Here is a 17,616-nt window from a genome sequence, read left to right as displayed (position 1 = left end):
CTGCTTTTTTTTTTTCTTTTTTTTTTTTTTTTTGACAGCTTTGGCACAAGAATTAAACCTTATAAAGGCATTGGCCCTGGAAAACACCCAGCTGTAATGTTCAGAGGATTTATAATTTGTTTGGCAAGTGCACAGCCCACTGGGGATTGTGTCAGCTTCTCTGAATTGTGTAATTTATATCCCAATTCTTGTCTGGCTGGTGCCGAGGCTTGTGAAGTTCCCGTTTGCCTGCGAGATGGGCAGTCGGGGGGACGGGCAGCCCCAGCCCGCGGGTCCGGCCGGGAGTGCAGGCTGGACGCTGGCTCGGCAAGCTGTGACAGCGGGGGGGGGTTTGCGGCATAGGAAATGTTTTGGGGTTTTTTCCCCTTTCTTCTGCTTGGGGTATCAAAACGTACTAAACGCCAGCTGCCGATTTGTCTCCGCTGCTTATTGAGCAGCCTTCACTCATTTTTTGCTGTTTCACCCTCATGTACCCACCCTGATGCATTCGAATCATTATCTGCGTCTCCTTAAAATGAGAGATGAAAGCAGCCTTCCAGCAGGCAGACGGGGCTCCTTGGGTAGGAGACTGCAGCTTCTGTCCCAACACCAGTGTGGCACCACTGGGGCGACTCCTGGTTTCACAAGCGGGAACCCCAGCCGGAAGGGTTTGCAGTCTCCATCCCTGGAGGTTATCAAGCCCTGGACGACATGGTCCGAGCTGACATCTGGCCCTGCTTCGAGCAGGAGATTGGTCGAGAAACCTCCTGAGCTCCCTTTCCACCTGAATATTCTGATGATCTCTTCTGATGATGCTTATTTCTCTTGAATATTTACTTCTAAAAGCAGTTAAAAGAGAAGCCATGCTGTGTTTCACATACTTTGATCTTGGCTTCAACTATTTAATGGATCATATACTGAGTAACTTGTAAACTGAAATCTTCTTCATTACAGAGAAATATACACCTCCCCTTCCTTCAAAAGAAAAGCAGTGAAAGAAATAGGAGCTAATTAGCTAGAGCACACGTAAAAACAGACACCTGCCGCATGGCATCTCCAGAATAATAAATCCTTTTCTTTTAAAAATTAGAAGCATTTATAAAAATAGAGACAAAACCTGAAATCTCTCCACAGCATTTGCATTTAAATTGAAGATGTGAATGCATCTGGTCTTGTAAGTGCCAAATAATTACTTGATATTAAAAAGTTTGGAGATGCTCTAGTAGAAGATGCTTGACAACTTAATTGTTCTGATAGCTACTGAAAGTTAAGGTTTTAACAAACTTTAAGGTAGAACCATGTTGACAGAAGCAAAATGAACTGTTGGTAAAATGCTGAGAATATGTGTCTTTTTTTAGCAAGACCGTACTTCAAGTCTGTCTTCGGATAGAAAGGTGACTAAAGGGAACATGCAGGCAACATAATTTAGTCAAAATTATCTTGCAGAGTCCTAAATAACCTATTTAAGAAATTTGAATTTTGAGAAGAATGGTCGATGTTGGTGCATTCTCCTTAAAAGCTCTGTGAATGTTTATGTAATTATGCTATTTTTTAATGTTCTCCTTACGACCCAAACAAGGTGCACCCTGCCTGCTCGCTCGGCAGGTGTATTTTCTGCTGCAGAGAGTTCTCTTATGTGAAACCATTGAATACTGTTATTTGCTGCCAATGCGGGTGAAGCTAGCTGTGTGCAGAGCTTATGGGTGATGTTTTTTGACGTTAGATGGACTTTTTAATTCTGAGCAAAATGTGCATAGCTCCTTTCGGAATAAGAAAGTTTCTGTACCTCAGCAGTGGACCAAGCAGTTACGGGGTTATAGAGATGAGCTGTAAGGTCAGAGAGCTTTCCCTGCTAGAGGAGAAATAAAACAATGGTATGATGCCCACCTTGGCAGACCTGGTGGTCCCCCGTCAGCCAAGAATGAACCTGAGTAACAGAGTACAAAACGGATGCAACTGCTGTGCGGGCAAGCTGGCAAGATGTTGAGTATTTAATTAAAAAACTGCTGTGGGATGGTGCCATGCAGATGTTGAGGGATCTATCCCACCCATTTTGTTTTCATCCAGTTTGGTATTTCTGCCAGAGGAAAAGATGAAGCCCGTGGCTGGACACCAGGTGGTCACTCGTGGAGTTTCTAGGTCCCGTGAACTGGCTGGAAGACAAAGCACACATTGGCAGAGTCCCACAATTTTGGTTTTCTAGGGAGTTTATTGTTTTGTTTGGTTTCAGCAATGACCAGGGAGGGTGACTGTTCTTGCTGAAAGACATTGAAGTGTGTACTGATTTGGTCTGTGTGGTGGATCTTGCAGACCCTGCCAGGCAACATCTACCATGACTTATTATTTGAGACCCAGTTTAAACACCCCAGGGAGAAGATGGCTTCTTGTTGTCTGTGGTGCAGGATGGTTTTCAAGATTGGTCAGAGACAAAAAGGAAAAGCCGGTTGGAAAGAGGTGTCTCTTGCCTCGCAATCACTCTTTGATTAAAAAAACCCGCAAAACGTTGTGATTATAATAGCTGGGTGTTAGAATATCACAAAAAATCAAACGTGACGAGTGGAAGGAGGAACCAACAACTTGCAGAGACCTTGGCGTATCCAGAGGGAAGAGCTCAGACACCCAAGGCTGCTGCTTAAGCAGCTCAATTTGCGGCCAGCGTGCTGCCTAATTAGAAGTGCCCAGTGACAACGAGAAGCCACAGATGGAACTGTGAACTGCAGCTTTTCTTTTCTCTATCCATTATTTTAATTAGTCACCAGCAGACGCAGAAGTCTTTAACCATATATTTTAGCCTTTCTTAAATTCATCTTCTTTAAGTAACACTGAATTTGGACATACATTGTACACCACCCCTACCACCTGCGTTTATATTATCCCTCCAAATCCGTTCATCTTATTTCCCTTACGGTTTGGAAAATTGACTTCTTAAAGCATCAACTGGACACAGAGGTTTTGTCCAACAAACTTACCATTTCAACAACTGCATCCCATTAGTAAAGTTACCTATTCTTTATTGTCCAAGAGTCAAACCATGCTCCAAACTCAAGACCACCATCATGAGGTCCATTTTCACTAGAGCAAAGTTTTCTACCCCTGCCCTGGCTACAGGTTGCTTCACTGAAGTATGGCATGAAGCACGTGCCCAGGCCGGATCTTAGGTACGTTTGCCCTTGAGGCCAAGCTGAGACATTACTTTGCATCAGTTGTCGATGTAGCCATGATGTTCACAGCAGAGTAGCGTGGCCTTAAAAAGCCTTCAGGTTGTAAATGCAGTCTCCTGTTTGTTATTGCAATTTTCCATACGTGGTTGCGTGTCCATACCGGTGCTGCGCATGATGGACGATAGCCATTCATCAGAAAGGAACAGAAGTGGTTATCTACAGGACACTTGAGAATAGGCTCGTCTGCGTCCAGAATTGATGTGCAGACTGTACGGATGTCACAACCCAAATAAAGTTTCGTTATGGAGAGCTGATATCTGCAAACTTTGTTATGTGGAGCATGGTTTTACTCTTCTGTTTTAGAATTAGGCTAGAAGACTGTAATACTGAATGATTTTGTTATTTTCCTTTCAAATGTTTTGTTGATTGGCAAAAGCAAATTTGAGTTTTCAGTGTTCCTTATACATAAAATATAGTCAAAATGTATTTTAATGTAACAGAATGATATTTAATGGACTACTCTGTGATATTCACCAGTGAAAAAGATATTTTGGACAGTTGTTAAATTGTCTCTATTCAGCTTAGCTATTCGATAATATAGTTTAAGGCAATATCCTGTAGAATACTGAAGACAATGCAGCTTTGTTGCCCACAGCCAGAATAAACAAAGACTTTGTGTTTCTTTGGAGTTTATGATAGGAACTTTTTTTTGCTTCTATCGATTTAATAGAGGTAGGCACGTTAATGAAGAAACATCGGAGAAGGCTTTCCACAAGTCTTTCTTCAGTGGGAATGACTTTTTATTTAGTACAGAGATCCATTTATGCTAGGCTTTCACATAACGATAAATAAAGCAGACAATATGGACTGCACTGCAGTTCCCAAGGTGTGGTACTGGAGCAGATTCCTTTGTTCCAGACATTCGTTCATTTAATCATTCAGACAAATCTGAAACCCAGGGCAATGGTGTAGACAAACTGGTGTCTGAAAGCATCGAGAGCCATTAATACTTGTTTTGTCATTTGCCTGCGTTGCGGGTGAGTGTGGTAGGATGGACCTTACCTCATAGGAAACCAGTGTTATGGACCCCTGGTCAGATGGTGGTCTGTGATCCCCCAACTTAAACACAGATCTTTTTTCACTTAACAGAGAAGATCTGCATATTAGTCCAAGTTTGTGATTGCTTTGCAATTAGTTACGTGTCTCGTAATACAGCAAAGCTCGGGTATCAGAAATGATGCATCGAGGGTAATGACATAAACTGAAATGTGCCTTTCTCTCTGCTGTTTGAGGTTTGAAACAGATTATTTCAGGGGAACATAAATAATTCAGAATTCCTGCAGTAAAACATCACTTGATGTACCACTGTACATTTTTGCATGTCTTTAATGACAGTGAACCAAGTAATTTTATTTTTGCCTTATTTCTCAGTGATGGGATACTTAAGATTTAATAAAAATGATGTGTTAGTCATGGAATGCACCGAACCAGCTCCAGGTGCTTACACCACATATATTAAATACATCCATGCTGTATGTTGACTTTGTGTATTTAACCAACCGCTGTATTTATTTGTTGCTGAAATTCTATATTAGAAAGCTGGTGCCTTAAACCTGGAGAGGCACAGGTGAGCTGCGTCTGACACCTCCACAGCTGCAAGTGAAATCAGTGCATTGCTCCTGGAGGGGAAGGAAGTTGAGTTTTTATTTTCATCTACAAAAATCTGGGAACCAGCAATGACTGCTGACAACAGCATGCGATGAGGCAAGTTGGCTTCTCAAGATGTCTTGACAGATTAGGAAAAAGGTTTCAGTTTATGAATATACTTTACAAGTCTTTTAGGGACTATCTAAAATCTTTGTTGTAAGGCTGTGAATCTTTGGAATTGCAGTTGTGTGAAAGCAGGATTGTTTTTCCCATCTGTAAGGCTCTAAGGAGATGAGGGACCCCGTGTGATTGAAGCAAGAGCTAGTGGTAAGAGTTGACTTTCTTTACCAGCTGCCTGCCTCATATCTTTCGCTCAAGAACCAGTGAGTCGTCCCAGTAATCACCTTTGTTGCAAAGATCACAGCAGTAACATGGAGAGTTGCTTCTCAGTCTTTCAAAGCAAGCAGCCTACGTCTGGATTAGCAGACTGGAGCTTCTAGAGAATGAAGCTGGGTTTTGCAGCTCACTTTCCAAGCGGCCTGTTCCCACGGCACTTTCTCTGTCTTCTTACCCTTTGGTGTGAAACAGAAGCCAAAGCAAAGGGCTTAAGCCAAAGCGCACAGAAGTCATGGAAGGACCATCGTTCACTGTGGTGAGCTTTGGATCAGATCTTTGGTCTTTTCCTTGCTGTTTCTCTGCAGGCCATTGGCCTTAAAAAAAAGTCAAGAAACTTTCCAGGTAGCACAAACTCTTTTTCACGCATATGAGAAGGAGACATCAAGGGATCAGTAGCATCTGAGCACTAGGAACGGGTTGCTGCCTTGCTTGTCCCAGGGGATGCAGTGGAAGCACAGAACCCCCAGCAGTTTTGGAGGATCCTGGTAGTGAGCTGGATCTGGAGGTGAAGGTATTGGCACTTACTTGACAAAATGTCAGTGCTGGGTGCTCAGAAACAAGTGGCGTGGTGGATGCTGAGTTCACCAAACCTCCAAAATGTACTCGTGGTGCTCCAAGACACATGCAGGTCTTTACATCTTCGTGGCAGATTATCAGGTCACGTCCTCGTCTTGGTCACTGGGAACAGGTTAAAACCGAATCACTCGCGAGCCTTGACAAAATGTGAAGGGTAACAATCAAAATTAGTCGAAGCCACTTCTGGTGAGTGCACAGAGGCTAGACCTCATGTGGCATCCAACCGCTCAGTCAAGGTTAAAATCAGTAATTTGCACAGTTCTGCTACTTAATATTGCTGTTGCCGCAGGCTGCGCACAGACACAAACATCAGCAAACACAAAGCCGAGCATTCCCCAGTGTCCTGCATCAGCTTAGGAAGCAGCCAGTGGCCAATATTATGTCAAAGCCTGCGAATAGTGCAGCAGCTAATGTATTCACTTATGGTGTTTGATGCCATTCATATGTCATGAAATGTGCATTTGCGAGATAGGAACATTTTGATGCATTAAAGGAGCATTTTAGGTTGATCGGGGTGGGGGGTGGGAAGATACGACTTAACCTGATGAATGCAAATAGACCTTAGTTGAGATACTGGAATGCATTTTATTGCTTTGAAATGTAATTAATGGGGGAGGGCAAAGACAGTTTTATGAGGAGTTTGAGGATGAAAATTGTTTCATCTTTGTTTATTTGATCACATCATAGTTCTTTGGGGCCTCTTTGGAGAAAGACTGGCACTTTCCTGAGTCTCAAAGTGCAGTTACAGACTTATTTGCACATTTGCTGCTCTTTTGTAGCCCTGTGTGTTGATAATGTTCTGAAATCTCTACTGGGACTCAGCTTTGGTTAGCATGTCTGCAGCACCATCTCCCACATTTTGCTGGTTAACCCTGTGTCTCTTTTATTTGCTATATCTAACCCCATGGAAACCTTCCAATGATGCCTCAACCCTAACTGATAATACGGTGAAAAGCCAAAGTCAGAATCCGTTGCATGTTTCAATAGACTTGACGTCATAGGAGGATGCTTATGGTCCAGGAACCTACACATGAGCATAATCCAAACCACTGTTTTATGAGACTTGGCCATCCATAGAAACCCGTGTGCAGAATACATACAGAAATCACTTTTTCATTACCTGGTGGATTTGTACCAGCCTCAACTCAGGTGTTCCCAGGAGGTCAGTATATGACACACGATGTAGATCAGGTCTGCAGTGTTTTTGGAGACCACATCCAGCATATGTGACTCTAAGACTCTACACCTTCTTGCCTGCAAGGAGCAGCTTTGTATTCCCAGGACTGCTGAAGGCACAGTCACTCTGGAGAGGTCTGCTGACCCCATGTCGTTTTGCCAAGGGCAACCCTGTTAGTGCTGGGTCTGAGACTAGCTTAATGGGGCCCTACATTGCTGTCATACCTTTTCTTTCAAAGACGAGCAGGGTCATCCCAGGTATTTCTGTCTCTGCCAGCCAAGAGTGCCCTAAACTCTGACTTACACAGTCCTCCGTCGCAGCGTAACTGAGAGCAGTTCATCTGCTCGGAAGGGTTTCTGACTTGGTAGGTAAGGAAGGTTCCAGAATGTGAAGTGATTTGGAATCTGTCAGGCTGGAGTGGGAGATCCAGGATCAATTTCCCCTTCCTACAAAGAGCTCTAGGTCCTGAGATGCTGTAGCACCATGGCTGCTACTGCCCTTTTCAGGCTGTGGGGAAGGGAGGTATGTTGCTACTTAGGGGTGGTGGCAGTACTGCATCTTCCAGTGCTTTCCATCCTTGAAAATGAATGGTGGAGCAGGGATTTCCTGTGAGAGGCATTCTTCTTTTTTGGGCAGCTTCTGAGCCACATATTGAGCAACTCGGCACTATTACATCTGGGACAGTTCTGGCTATAGTCCTGGGTCCCAGATCAGAGAGAAACATGTCTGTCCATCATGGCCCCATGCTACTCCCACTGCCCTCCTGCTCCACATGCCCGCAGCTATCAGATGTCTTTGGGCACCTGTGGTTGGTTTCTTGGGGACATCATTCAGGTATGGATCGTGATTTTCATATGCTTTGGTGGCACATTAAAAATTCTGAGATAACATAGGTTAATCGCAGAGATCACTGTTTATTCGGGTGCCAAGTGAGATTAGAGATTTACAAATATGGGTTGTTTATCTTAATTCTGAAAAGACACTGTATTTAAAGTAAAATTTTCTGCTGATTTTGTTGGTGACAGAAGAAAATGCTGATAGCTGTGCAGTTTGTTGAGTCTTAGAGAATGGGTTTATAAAAACAGTATGTTGACTTTCAACCTCAGGTTGTAGTTACACAGTTGTTGGGTAGTTTGATGTGGGGATTTCATGGCGGATACTGATGAATATGGTGTGTACGTTCACATGGCCAGCTGTGTCCTGGGCTTCATCACCAGCAGGTCGAGGGAGGGGATTCTGCCCCTCTGCTCTGCTCTGGGGAGACCCCCCTGCAGTGCTGCATCCAGCTCAGGGGTCCCCAGGACAAGAAGGACATGGAGCTGTTGGAGAGAGTCCAGAGGAGGCCACAGAGATGATCTGAGGGCTGGAGCACCTCTGCTATGGAGACAGGCTGAGAGAGTTGGGCTGGTTCAGCCTGGAGAAGAGAAGGCTGCGGGGAGACCTTAGAGCCCCTTCCAGTCCCTGCAGGGGCTCCAGGAAAGCTGGAGAGGGGCTGGTGCCAAGGGCAGGGAGTGACAGGCCAAGGGGAATGGCCTGAAGCTGCAGGAGGGGAGATGGAGATGGGATGGGAGGCAGAAATCCTTCCCTGTGAGGGTGCTGAGGCCCTGGCACAGGGTGCCCAGAGAAGCTGTGGGTGCCCCTGTCTCCCTGGCAGTGTTGAAGGCCAGGTTGGATGGGGCTTTGGGCAACCGGGGCTAGTGGAGGGTGTCCCTGCCCATGGCAGGGGGGTGGGACTGGATGGGCTCTGAGGTCCCTTCTGACCCAAACCATTCCATCGTTCTGTGATTCTGTGGCTTAAGAGACATTAAGAGGTTTCATTTTGGGGAAGGGAGGAGGAAAGGAAATAGAGCAAAGAGACTTTCTGGAAACTCCCTTAATTTTTTCCTTGTAGTGCACTTAGACACAGCCCTCCTCTGAACTCCTTGTGTTTGGATGTACGGAAGAATACTCAGCCCAGGTGGATGTTCTGCACAGTTCTTTGGTGGTCAGAGTTTGCTGTAGGAGATCAGGACAGTGAATGATCCAGCCCAGTTATTTCTTGTACCTCACACCCAGCCTGCATAAAACCAAACCAAGTAACAGCCACAAAATTTAGTTGTTTTTGTAATTCAGTCCGTGAGCCAGAGAGTGGAGCCCTTCCTGGCCCATGAAGTGACTTATGGCCCAAAATTTGAGGTTCTGTACCCTTTTTCATAGCTTGCAGACAGCATTGTAGCACTAGCCATAACAAAGGACACATGAAAGTTAACGTGACTTTTCTGTTAGACCTTGTTGTTCCTTTATAGGATTGAGAAACTGCTGAAATGGTCTGTATGAGTACTTGAAGCAAAGGAGAAAAATTCAGAAATAAAAATAGTTTATTGAGGTTATTAGCAACTAATTCTGGTTGAAAGGTGCTGCTCATCATGCCTATTATTTTTTTCTTTTTCCCTGTCTGGAAATTATTTGCATAATATATTTACTGGTTTTTGCATGCATAAGCATTGTTTGTTCTTCCATTTTCAAACAAAAAAGTTCAGCTCCTATTTCAAAGTTACTTGCTGTGGCATTTTTCCAACTGTCATACGATGTGTGGTTCATCCTCTGGAATCAAAGCGCGTGTTCATTCTGCTTCCTGGGGAGCTGGCTGCGGCTTTTAAAAGGGAAGGAGAGATGCTCAGTAAAGACTAGTGCATTTCGTTGCAAATGTAATATTGATAAAACCCATGAAACCTTCTTAAATAAATGAAATAATAATAAATTCTTAAAAACACATCAATCGTTTGGATTCTTAATGCACAGTTACAACTAAATAGCAGAACCCAGACAAATGCCTTTCATGCCGTACCTGATCAGCACAGCAGATGGAACAATTTTTTTTCATTCTCTGATTAAAGGGCTGGCTTCCTCAATGGGAGAGGATTCTCACACCTTGTGTGAGGGGGTGTCCACGAGTAGCCAGATTTCATGCTTCTTTTCCCACATCGAAAAAAACGCCCTAATTATTAATTAAATGTTAGTTCTTTTCGAAGTTGTGAAAGTGCTAATTCAGCATGGCATTTTGCAAGCTCCAAAGAGTTGTTTTGTTCAAGGAGCTACTGAGCTGACAAAATTGAGGCTGGATTAGCATTTTCATTGCTTGGAGAGATCTAAGGACCTGATGCACCGTGCTCTCTTAGCATGCTTGGTGCTTTATACATCCATTGCCATTCGATCTTGTTACACTTTCTGTACGCAGCAAATGAAAACTACGAATTAACCGAAGTATGGGATCCAGGGAAATTTTCTGTTCATAGCCTTTGCCGTTTTTAACAACGTCACGCTTCGTTGGCTGTAAGCGTGGAAATATGTGGGGAGAGAAGGGAGAGTGCTGCAAATGGGTCCTTGACTCCAGCGCTGCACACGTGGGGCACTGTGCGTGGATGGGGGGCAGCGGGTGGGGAAGGCGGGGCGACTTGGGAAACTTTTCAGTGGTGATGACAAGAAACAGTGAATTAAAATATTTGTTTTCCAGTGCTTGCATTCAACCTGGGTATTTGCTTGTAACATTTCTAACTGGTATTTTCATTGTGGGACTTTCCAGTTGGAGATAGCATGTATAAAGATACGTACATACTTAAGCACACATATATAGGGGGAGAGGGATCTTGGGATTGTGTAAGTAGCATTTTATATTCAGTACATCAAAATATATGTGTATTTGAAAGACTTAATGGCTGATTCTGAAGCACTCTTCCAAAAATAAGTATCATACCAGCACTGCTTCGGAGCAATCACTTTATTGATGTAAATGATGATAGTTTCTGGATAGTTTTATGCTTATTTAAAGAGTGACAAGAAAAAAATCAGATAAGTGAGTTGCAGGATTATTTTGCTCCTCTGCAGTAAATTGATGAGGGAATGCTAGTGAAAGATGCTGGTCTCACCAGGAAGATGTGAGGAATGGTATTTTCCAGAGGGGCTGTGCCCTTGCGCAGGTGTAGGGCACTCCTTAGCACTGAGCCTGGCCTCAAAAAACTCGTCTGCCTCGGGGTTCCCATCTGAAACACTGAGACTGCCTTACCTCTGCTTTGCTGTGGGTTAGAGAATGAGTTGAATTTGTGTCGGAGGCTTGAATAGTTTTGGATGCAGACAGACATCCTTGGGATACACTGTGCCTCTCTGAGCGATGATGATGTTCTTCTCTCGGTTATGTGTGCAACCTTCAGCCTGAGGTTGCCCCTGTGGGAACGGGATGGGTTTTCCTCGTCTCACAAGACCCAGCCAGGGAAGTGCAACCACGGTGCTCGTGATGGGCTCTCCTGCGTGGTTACATCTCAGAAGATCATCCTTTGGCCATTGACCATTGCTGCAGCCTAAAGATGTATTTTCATCCCCCTTACTTTTTAGGACTGGCAGCAATTTCCCCACCTGCACAAGCTGCTGTGCCATTCCCGGGTACGGCAGCCCGCCTCTGGGCAGCCGCGGGGATGGAGGGAGCCCTCCGGGCTGCCACGGGGAGGGAGCCGGGGTGTGTAAACCAGGGCAGGCTGTAGCCTCGGGCATGTGCTTACCTCTTCTCATTTAACCAGCTGGCACAAAGCTATTTTGCATGCCTCTGTTCGTTTCCAGATAGATTGGAGATGACACTCCTGGTTGTATTACTGATGTTAGGTTGATATCTCTATTTTCTCTTCTCTCAGTACTCTGATAGCATGGGGGTGAGGAAGGGCTTGTAAATACCTCCAGAGACGGATAACAAACACTGAAGATTCATGAATTATTTTGGTTACTCTTCAGTTGTCAGCAGCTCAGCCTGATTTAAGTGCTGTGACTTCCTATTTTTCACTTTGGAAGTGACAAGTATTTTAGCAATGTATACTCTGTGATGATATTTGATTAAGATTTGATCCTACAGAAAATTAACCATGTCCTAAATGTGTGCATTGGAAGCTTCAGTGACTTCCCGAGCATCATAGAATCCCAGACTGGTTTGGGTTGAAGGGACCTTTAAAGGCCATCTAGTCCAACCCCTGCCATGAGCAGGGACATCTTTAACCAGATCAGGTTGCCCAAAGCCCCATCCAACCTGACCTTGAGTGTTTCCAGGGACGGGGCATCTACCACCTCTCTGGGCAACCTGCTCCAGTGTTGCAGCACCCTCAGCGTAACAAATGTCTTCCTTGTATCTAGTCTGAATCTCCCCTCTTTTAGTTTAAAACCATTAACTCTTGCTCTATCACTACAGGCCCTATTAAAATCATATGCAGGCGTAGAGTGAAGCATGAGCACTAGTCTGAATATGCAAAATTGGTACTTTATTATTGTAAACTTTTTTGGTGTGTGTATTTCAGCCTTAAAAAAAGGACGTTTTTGGATCACCCCTGACCCATATCACAAAGATGACAACATCCAGATTGGGCGAGAGGTGAAAATCTCCTGCCAGGTGGAAGCCATCCCTTCTGAAGAGCTTACGTTCAGCTGGTTTAAAAATGGACGTCCCTTGCGAAGCTCTGAAAGGATGGTCATCACACAGACTGACCCCGATGTCTCACCTGGCACCACAAACCTGGACATCATTGACTTGAAATTCACTGACTTTGGGACATATACATGTGTTGCATCTCTGAAGGGAGGTGGCATATCAGATATCAGCATTGATGTCAACATCTCCAGCAGTACAGGTAAGGAGGCTCGCTTTGATAATTAGTTTTACTGTGATATAGTCAAACTATGGCTTTCCTTGGCTCATAGAAAAAAGAAATGTACGTGCGGAGCACTTCTCACCATGAGGATATCCAAGCAGACCCTAGATCAGGGGCTGATGGCTTTGAGTAAAGGACAGGAACCTGAATATATGGCATGTGGTGCACTCTCCCAAGAAGACACTAGTCTCTGATTTACCCAGGCAAGCCCTCTTTTACTGTCAGAAAAGTTATTGCTTCTATAAAAGGACTTTGGCCTTTATTTAGGACTTCAAGGCATCCAGAGTGGTGAAAAAATAGCTGGTGGGAAACTACAAGGAGAAACAGGAGGGTGTTATATTAATGAAGCTGAATCCATCCAGCTACTCTAATCAAACAGCAAGTCCCAAGTACGGAGGAAGGAGCTCTTTTTTCTTAAAGATTACGCATTGCACGTTGGTGAATCATGCTATTCCCAATTGGCAAAAAGTTTAAGGTATCTATTACATGTATTTCAGTGATTGAAACATCTCTCTCTTTGATGAGGTAGAACTTTGGCTGTTACTTTGACTGATAATAAATGTCTCATTATTCCTACTATGGAGTAGGAATATGTAACACAATAGTAATTACCCGCTTTTCTTGATCTCATTGCTAAAATCTGGTTTGCAACCAATAGGTTTCACAGACTTTTCTCCCCCAGTAGCTGACTTTAATAACTGAGGTAGTCCATGTTAATGAAATGAACTAGAAAACATTCTGAATGCAGAATCTTTTTCCTGCCAAAAATTACAACAACAACAAAAAAAAAAAAAGAGTTGTTGCTGGTCGATTTCCACAGAAAAGGATAAGAAAAAAAAAAAAGCATTTATGTTTTCAGAACACTATTTTATGTTAAAACGCAGAGGCAAATAGTGTCAGTATTATATCTACTATCCATCCTGTCTTTTATGTGAAACGTTGCTGTGCTTTTCCTCAGATTGTGCTTATTATTCACTGGGGTAAGGCATGTGGTGCATGCTGTTTAGAAGTGAGATGACAACACATTGGAAAACATTTTTATAGCATGGAAAGAAAATGTTTAATAGACATCTTCTGACCCCTTTTTACCAAAGACATTCAAGTATATGCTTTGTACTTTTTCAAAAAGATTAAATGCACACTTTTGCCTGAAAAGAGTATATCCACATTTCTGTTATCAGAATTACACAATTCTGTTATCAGTATTACATCAGTAATACTTTGCAAGAACATGTCACATCTAGACAGTCTCTCTTACAACTTCTGTGATAAATTATTGTTTAGATTTTAATACATGAACATGCCCTCCATCTTGAGTATGATGCTGGTACCATGGATCCCACTCGAGCACCGTATCGCTTCTGTCATGAGTCTGGAAGGTTTGCCCACTGAAATGGTTTCGTCAAGAATATTGTGTACAACAGGGAGATGAGATGGGATTGACATGTGGTTTGGATAGGCACCTGGGAAGTAAAGCCATGTGATTGAGTGAGGGGTCACTCAAGCAAAATGGACATGTGTAGGCCCACGGGACCGGATAGGACGTATCTAAGGGAACTGACCAGTGTCACTTCAAGGCCACTTTATTATCTTTGAAAAGTCATGGTAACCTAAGGAGATCCAACAAAGAATGGAAAAACTGAAATTGTAGCCCATCTTCCAAGAAGGCAAGGAGATGCAGGGGTGTACAGGCCAGTCATCCTCAGCTCAGTCCCTGGGAAGGTCAGGGAGCATGTTCTCCTAGAAGCCATGTCAATCCACGTGGTAGACCAGAAGGAGAGTGGAAACAGCCAGCGTGGATTAGCAGAACCAAACTGTGCCTGACCCAACCTGGTTGCCACTGTCTCTGTGGGCAAGGGGAGGGAAAGGAGAGCTGTTTGCCTTGACTTCAGTAAAGTCTTCAGCCCAGTCTTTTGTAGCATCTCTGTAGCCAAAGTGGTGAAGCATGGTTTGGAGAGGCGGACTGGGCAGAAGGTGTGTTTGGAAAATGAGATGCAGAGAGTGTGTTCGCTGATAGTCAAAATTTGTATGTGTATAAGTGAACAAGCGGTCAGCGTTTACACAGTTCACCTTTGCTGTGTCCTACCCTGAAGGACAATGCACATATACACAAACCTGGAGAGACAGGAGGAAAACTCTAATTTTGTATACCTTAATTAGTTCTTATTTTATTATTTGCTATTCATTTTCTATTTGTGGCGTTGCTCAGGGATTCTTGAATATTTTACTACTTTTTGCTAACTTTTGTAAGTATAAACCAGAAGTATTTATTTTTACTATTGGATAACTCTTGAAATGATCTTGAATTTTGTGGGCTTTTGGTTAACATCAGAGTGACTGTGCTGGAGCCATGCAAGGAGCTTGGGGAGATAAGTTGTGGAGAGCTGTTCCCTTGCAGTAGCGCAGGCTGGGGCTGCCTGGGCAGGGAGCAGCTCTGCGGGGTCCCGGTAGGCAGCGGATGGACATGAGCAGCAGTGTGCCCTGGCGGCGATGGAGGCCAATGGATAACGTGTCCAGTTTTGGAACCCAAAATGCAGGAGAGGCTTCAACAAACTGAGACAAGTCCAGTGGAGGCTGTGAAGATGGTTAAGAGTGGTTGGGGAAGGGGGATTTGTTCAGCCTGGAGAAGGGAGAGCCCTGGGGCACCTAACAGCAGCTGTCCCCTGCCTATAAGGGATGTATCGGGAGGATGGAGCCAGGCTCTTCGCAGCAGTCTGCACTGGGAAGGTGAGAGGCAATGGGAAGAGTTGAAATGAGAAGTTCAGACTGGATATGAGGAGCAACTTTTTCCCCATGAGGTCATCTGAGCAGGAAACAGAGACATTGTGGGATCTCCATTCTGGGAGGTTTTGAAGACCTGATAAAGCCCTGAGCAGCCTGGTCTGACCTCACATCTGGCCACGCTTTGCGCTGGGGCTTGGACTAGAGACCTCCTGAGCTCCCTTCCCACCTCAATTATCCCATGGAGACTGTAGGGATAGAAACACCAACCAACCGATTCATGGACAGGGGAACAGCCTTTCTCTTGGCCAAAAGAAACATGTTCTTCCAGCTGATTAATGCACATCTTACTAACAGGTAAAGAACCGAGAGGTTTATTATAGGGTAAGAGCCAAGTTTGGCATGGTGGATGGCAGTTGCATGCAAACTTTGTTACCTGCTTGCCAGGGTGAAATGGACAGTGACGTTTGGGCAGCCATGCATTGCCCATCTGGCAGGCAGTAACCGCTATATTATCTGTACTTGCTGGGGAATCGTTTGGGAAATTGATGGGATTTATTGGAAACATCCATTAGATGGCCGTACCTATAAGCTCATCACAATTTCTGCAGGCAGTTGTGAATTATGTCAGCTCTTAAATTTACTGCCCTGTATCACTCGAGAAAATCAGAAAGGGGGAAGAAAACCTAGCATTTGGGATCAGCCTTATTTAGCATCTTAAAAGAAATTCTGCCTATTTGTATGACTTCGTTACCCGATTAAGTGGAAATTGAAATAGTTTCTGTGTGCTTTTGAAGGTCATTACAGATTCATCAAGATTCATTACTGCTGTGGTAATTATGAACATAAGGCCTAGGCACAAACACGTTTTCCAAATGCCAGGACTTGCACCGATATATTAGTACCGCGCTGTGTGCCTGTTTGCTGGTTTTGGGGAGAATTCTCTCTTCCTGAGGTGCATGAGGCTCCTCCTGGAGTGACGAAGGGAGACAGGAGGGGCTGGGTCACCTCCTGAGGAAGGAGGGAGATGGTTAGGTCTCCTCTGTCCCTTCAGCAGATTGGAAGGGGACATGTGGCAGTGCAAGGGACATGCCAGCCTCGTAGCGTACTCCGCATTGCACTTGTTTAGCAGCAATATTTTTCCCTTGACGTTTTGTACTTTCAGCAGGAAAAGCATAGATTTCTGTCCTGAGTATCTTATATAAATGGACCTGAAGTAATCCCCTAGCAGCCTCCCCCCACCCGCCACATCTCCATAAAGTAGGTCACTGAATAGTAGAAATGAAGATTCAAACGTTGAATCTTTGCCCTATAAAAGCCCTGTCATCCATAAAACCAATCTTGGGCAACTTTTACTGAAAGACAGGATGGCTCTTCTCTGTGTGTGCGTGTCAGGGGGAAGCTGAAGGCAGAAGATGTTAAAACAGCAAGAAAAAAACCCCAGTAAAATAGGCTCGTGGTAAGCAAAAAGGAGAGGTGGATCAGGAGAGTGTGTTAGTCTTTGTAAGCGATCTTTTTCTCTGCCTTAAATATTGTATTCAAAGCAGGAAGAATAAGGCTTTAGGTGATGTACGGTCTGCTCTGTTCAGTATGGGTTCTTACGTTATCTTTATCCCCCTAAAATCAGTATCAGTACAGTAAGAGATGTAACATCTGTCACTTCTGGCTTATTGTCTTTTCATCTTCCCCCTGGAGGTAGTAGTGTGCAGTGAAGCGAGTTGTTACTTCAGGGGGTTGTTTTACTTTATTCTCTGGCTGCACTGCTCTGAATTGCTACTAGATGGGCTGGATGGAGGAGATGGCTGATGCTCCTGGGCTGGAGGTGGTGGTGACCCTTCTGTTCCTACGTGAGTCCTTTCTCCTGCCCACTGTGGGCACAGTTAGATGTCCTACATGGCAAATATGTCAACCAAATCGTTCATCTCTGGGTGAACCTGGAGGTGTGCTGAGCGTGTACCACCGCGGGTACCCGGGGGTAGGCACATCGCGGAGGGGGACACGGACTGTGGGCGTGAGCACAGGGCAGGCTGGTGGCCTCCAGGTCTCCTGTTCCACCTCTGAGGCTAGTCAAGTCGATAGATTGATTTGGTTTTACATTAGTGCTGCCAGAGACAGGCAGAGAAATTCCCAAAGAACTAGTATATACTGGGCTGCATATCCGCCCTGCAGTATGATAAGAGGGCTTCCCTGTTAAGCTAATCAGCTCTCTATTAAATAATGAATTAATTAAACGTCCAGGCTGATGTGTCAGGACACGTGGCCTTGATCTGTTTGCAAAGTACGTGTCCTCTGGTCA

The 17,616-nt window shown here is 44.4% G+C and overlaps 1 protein-coding gene across 1 annotated transcript in view; it reads left to right on the top strand.

Annotated features, from left to right (window-relative positions):
- MDGA2 (MAM domain containing glycosylphosphatidylinositol anchor 2) overlaps positions 1-17,616 on the top strand; it is a 383,424-nt gene that overhangs the window by 229,580 nt on the left and 136,228 nt on the right. The window contains exon 7 of the mRNA XM_075753135.1: positions 12,249-12,578. Coding sequence (XP_075609250.1) covers positions 12,249-12,578 — 330 coding nt within the window. The remainder of the gene's footprint in view (positions 1-12,248; positions 12,579-17,616) is intronic.

Source organism: Balearica regulorum, chromosome 5 (genome assembly GCF_011004875.1).
Source record: "Balearica regulorum gibbericeps isolate bBalReg1 chromosome 5, bBalReg1.pri, whole genome shotgun sequence".
Lineage (NCBI taxonomy): Eukaryota > Metazoa > Chordata > Aves > Gruiformes > Gruidae > Balearica > Balearica regulorum.
Note: the sequence above shows the minus strand (reverse complement) of the source record. Positions and strands in the feature narration are given on the sequence as shown.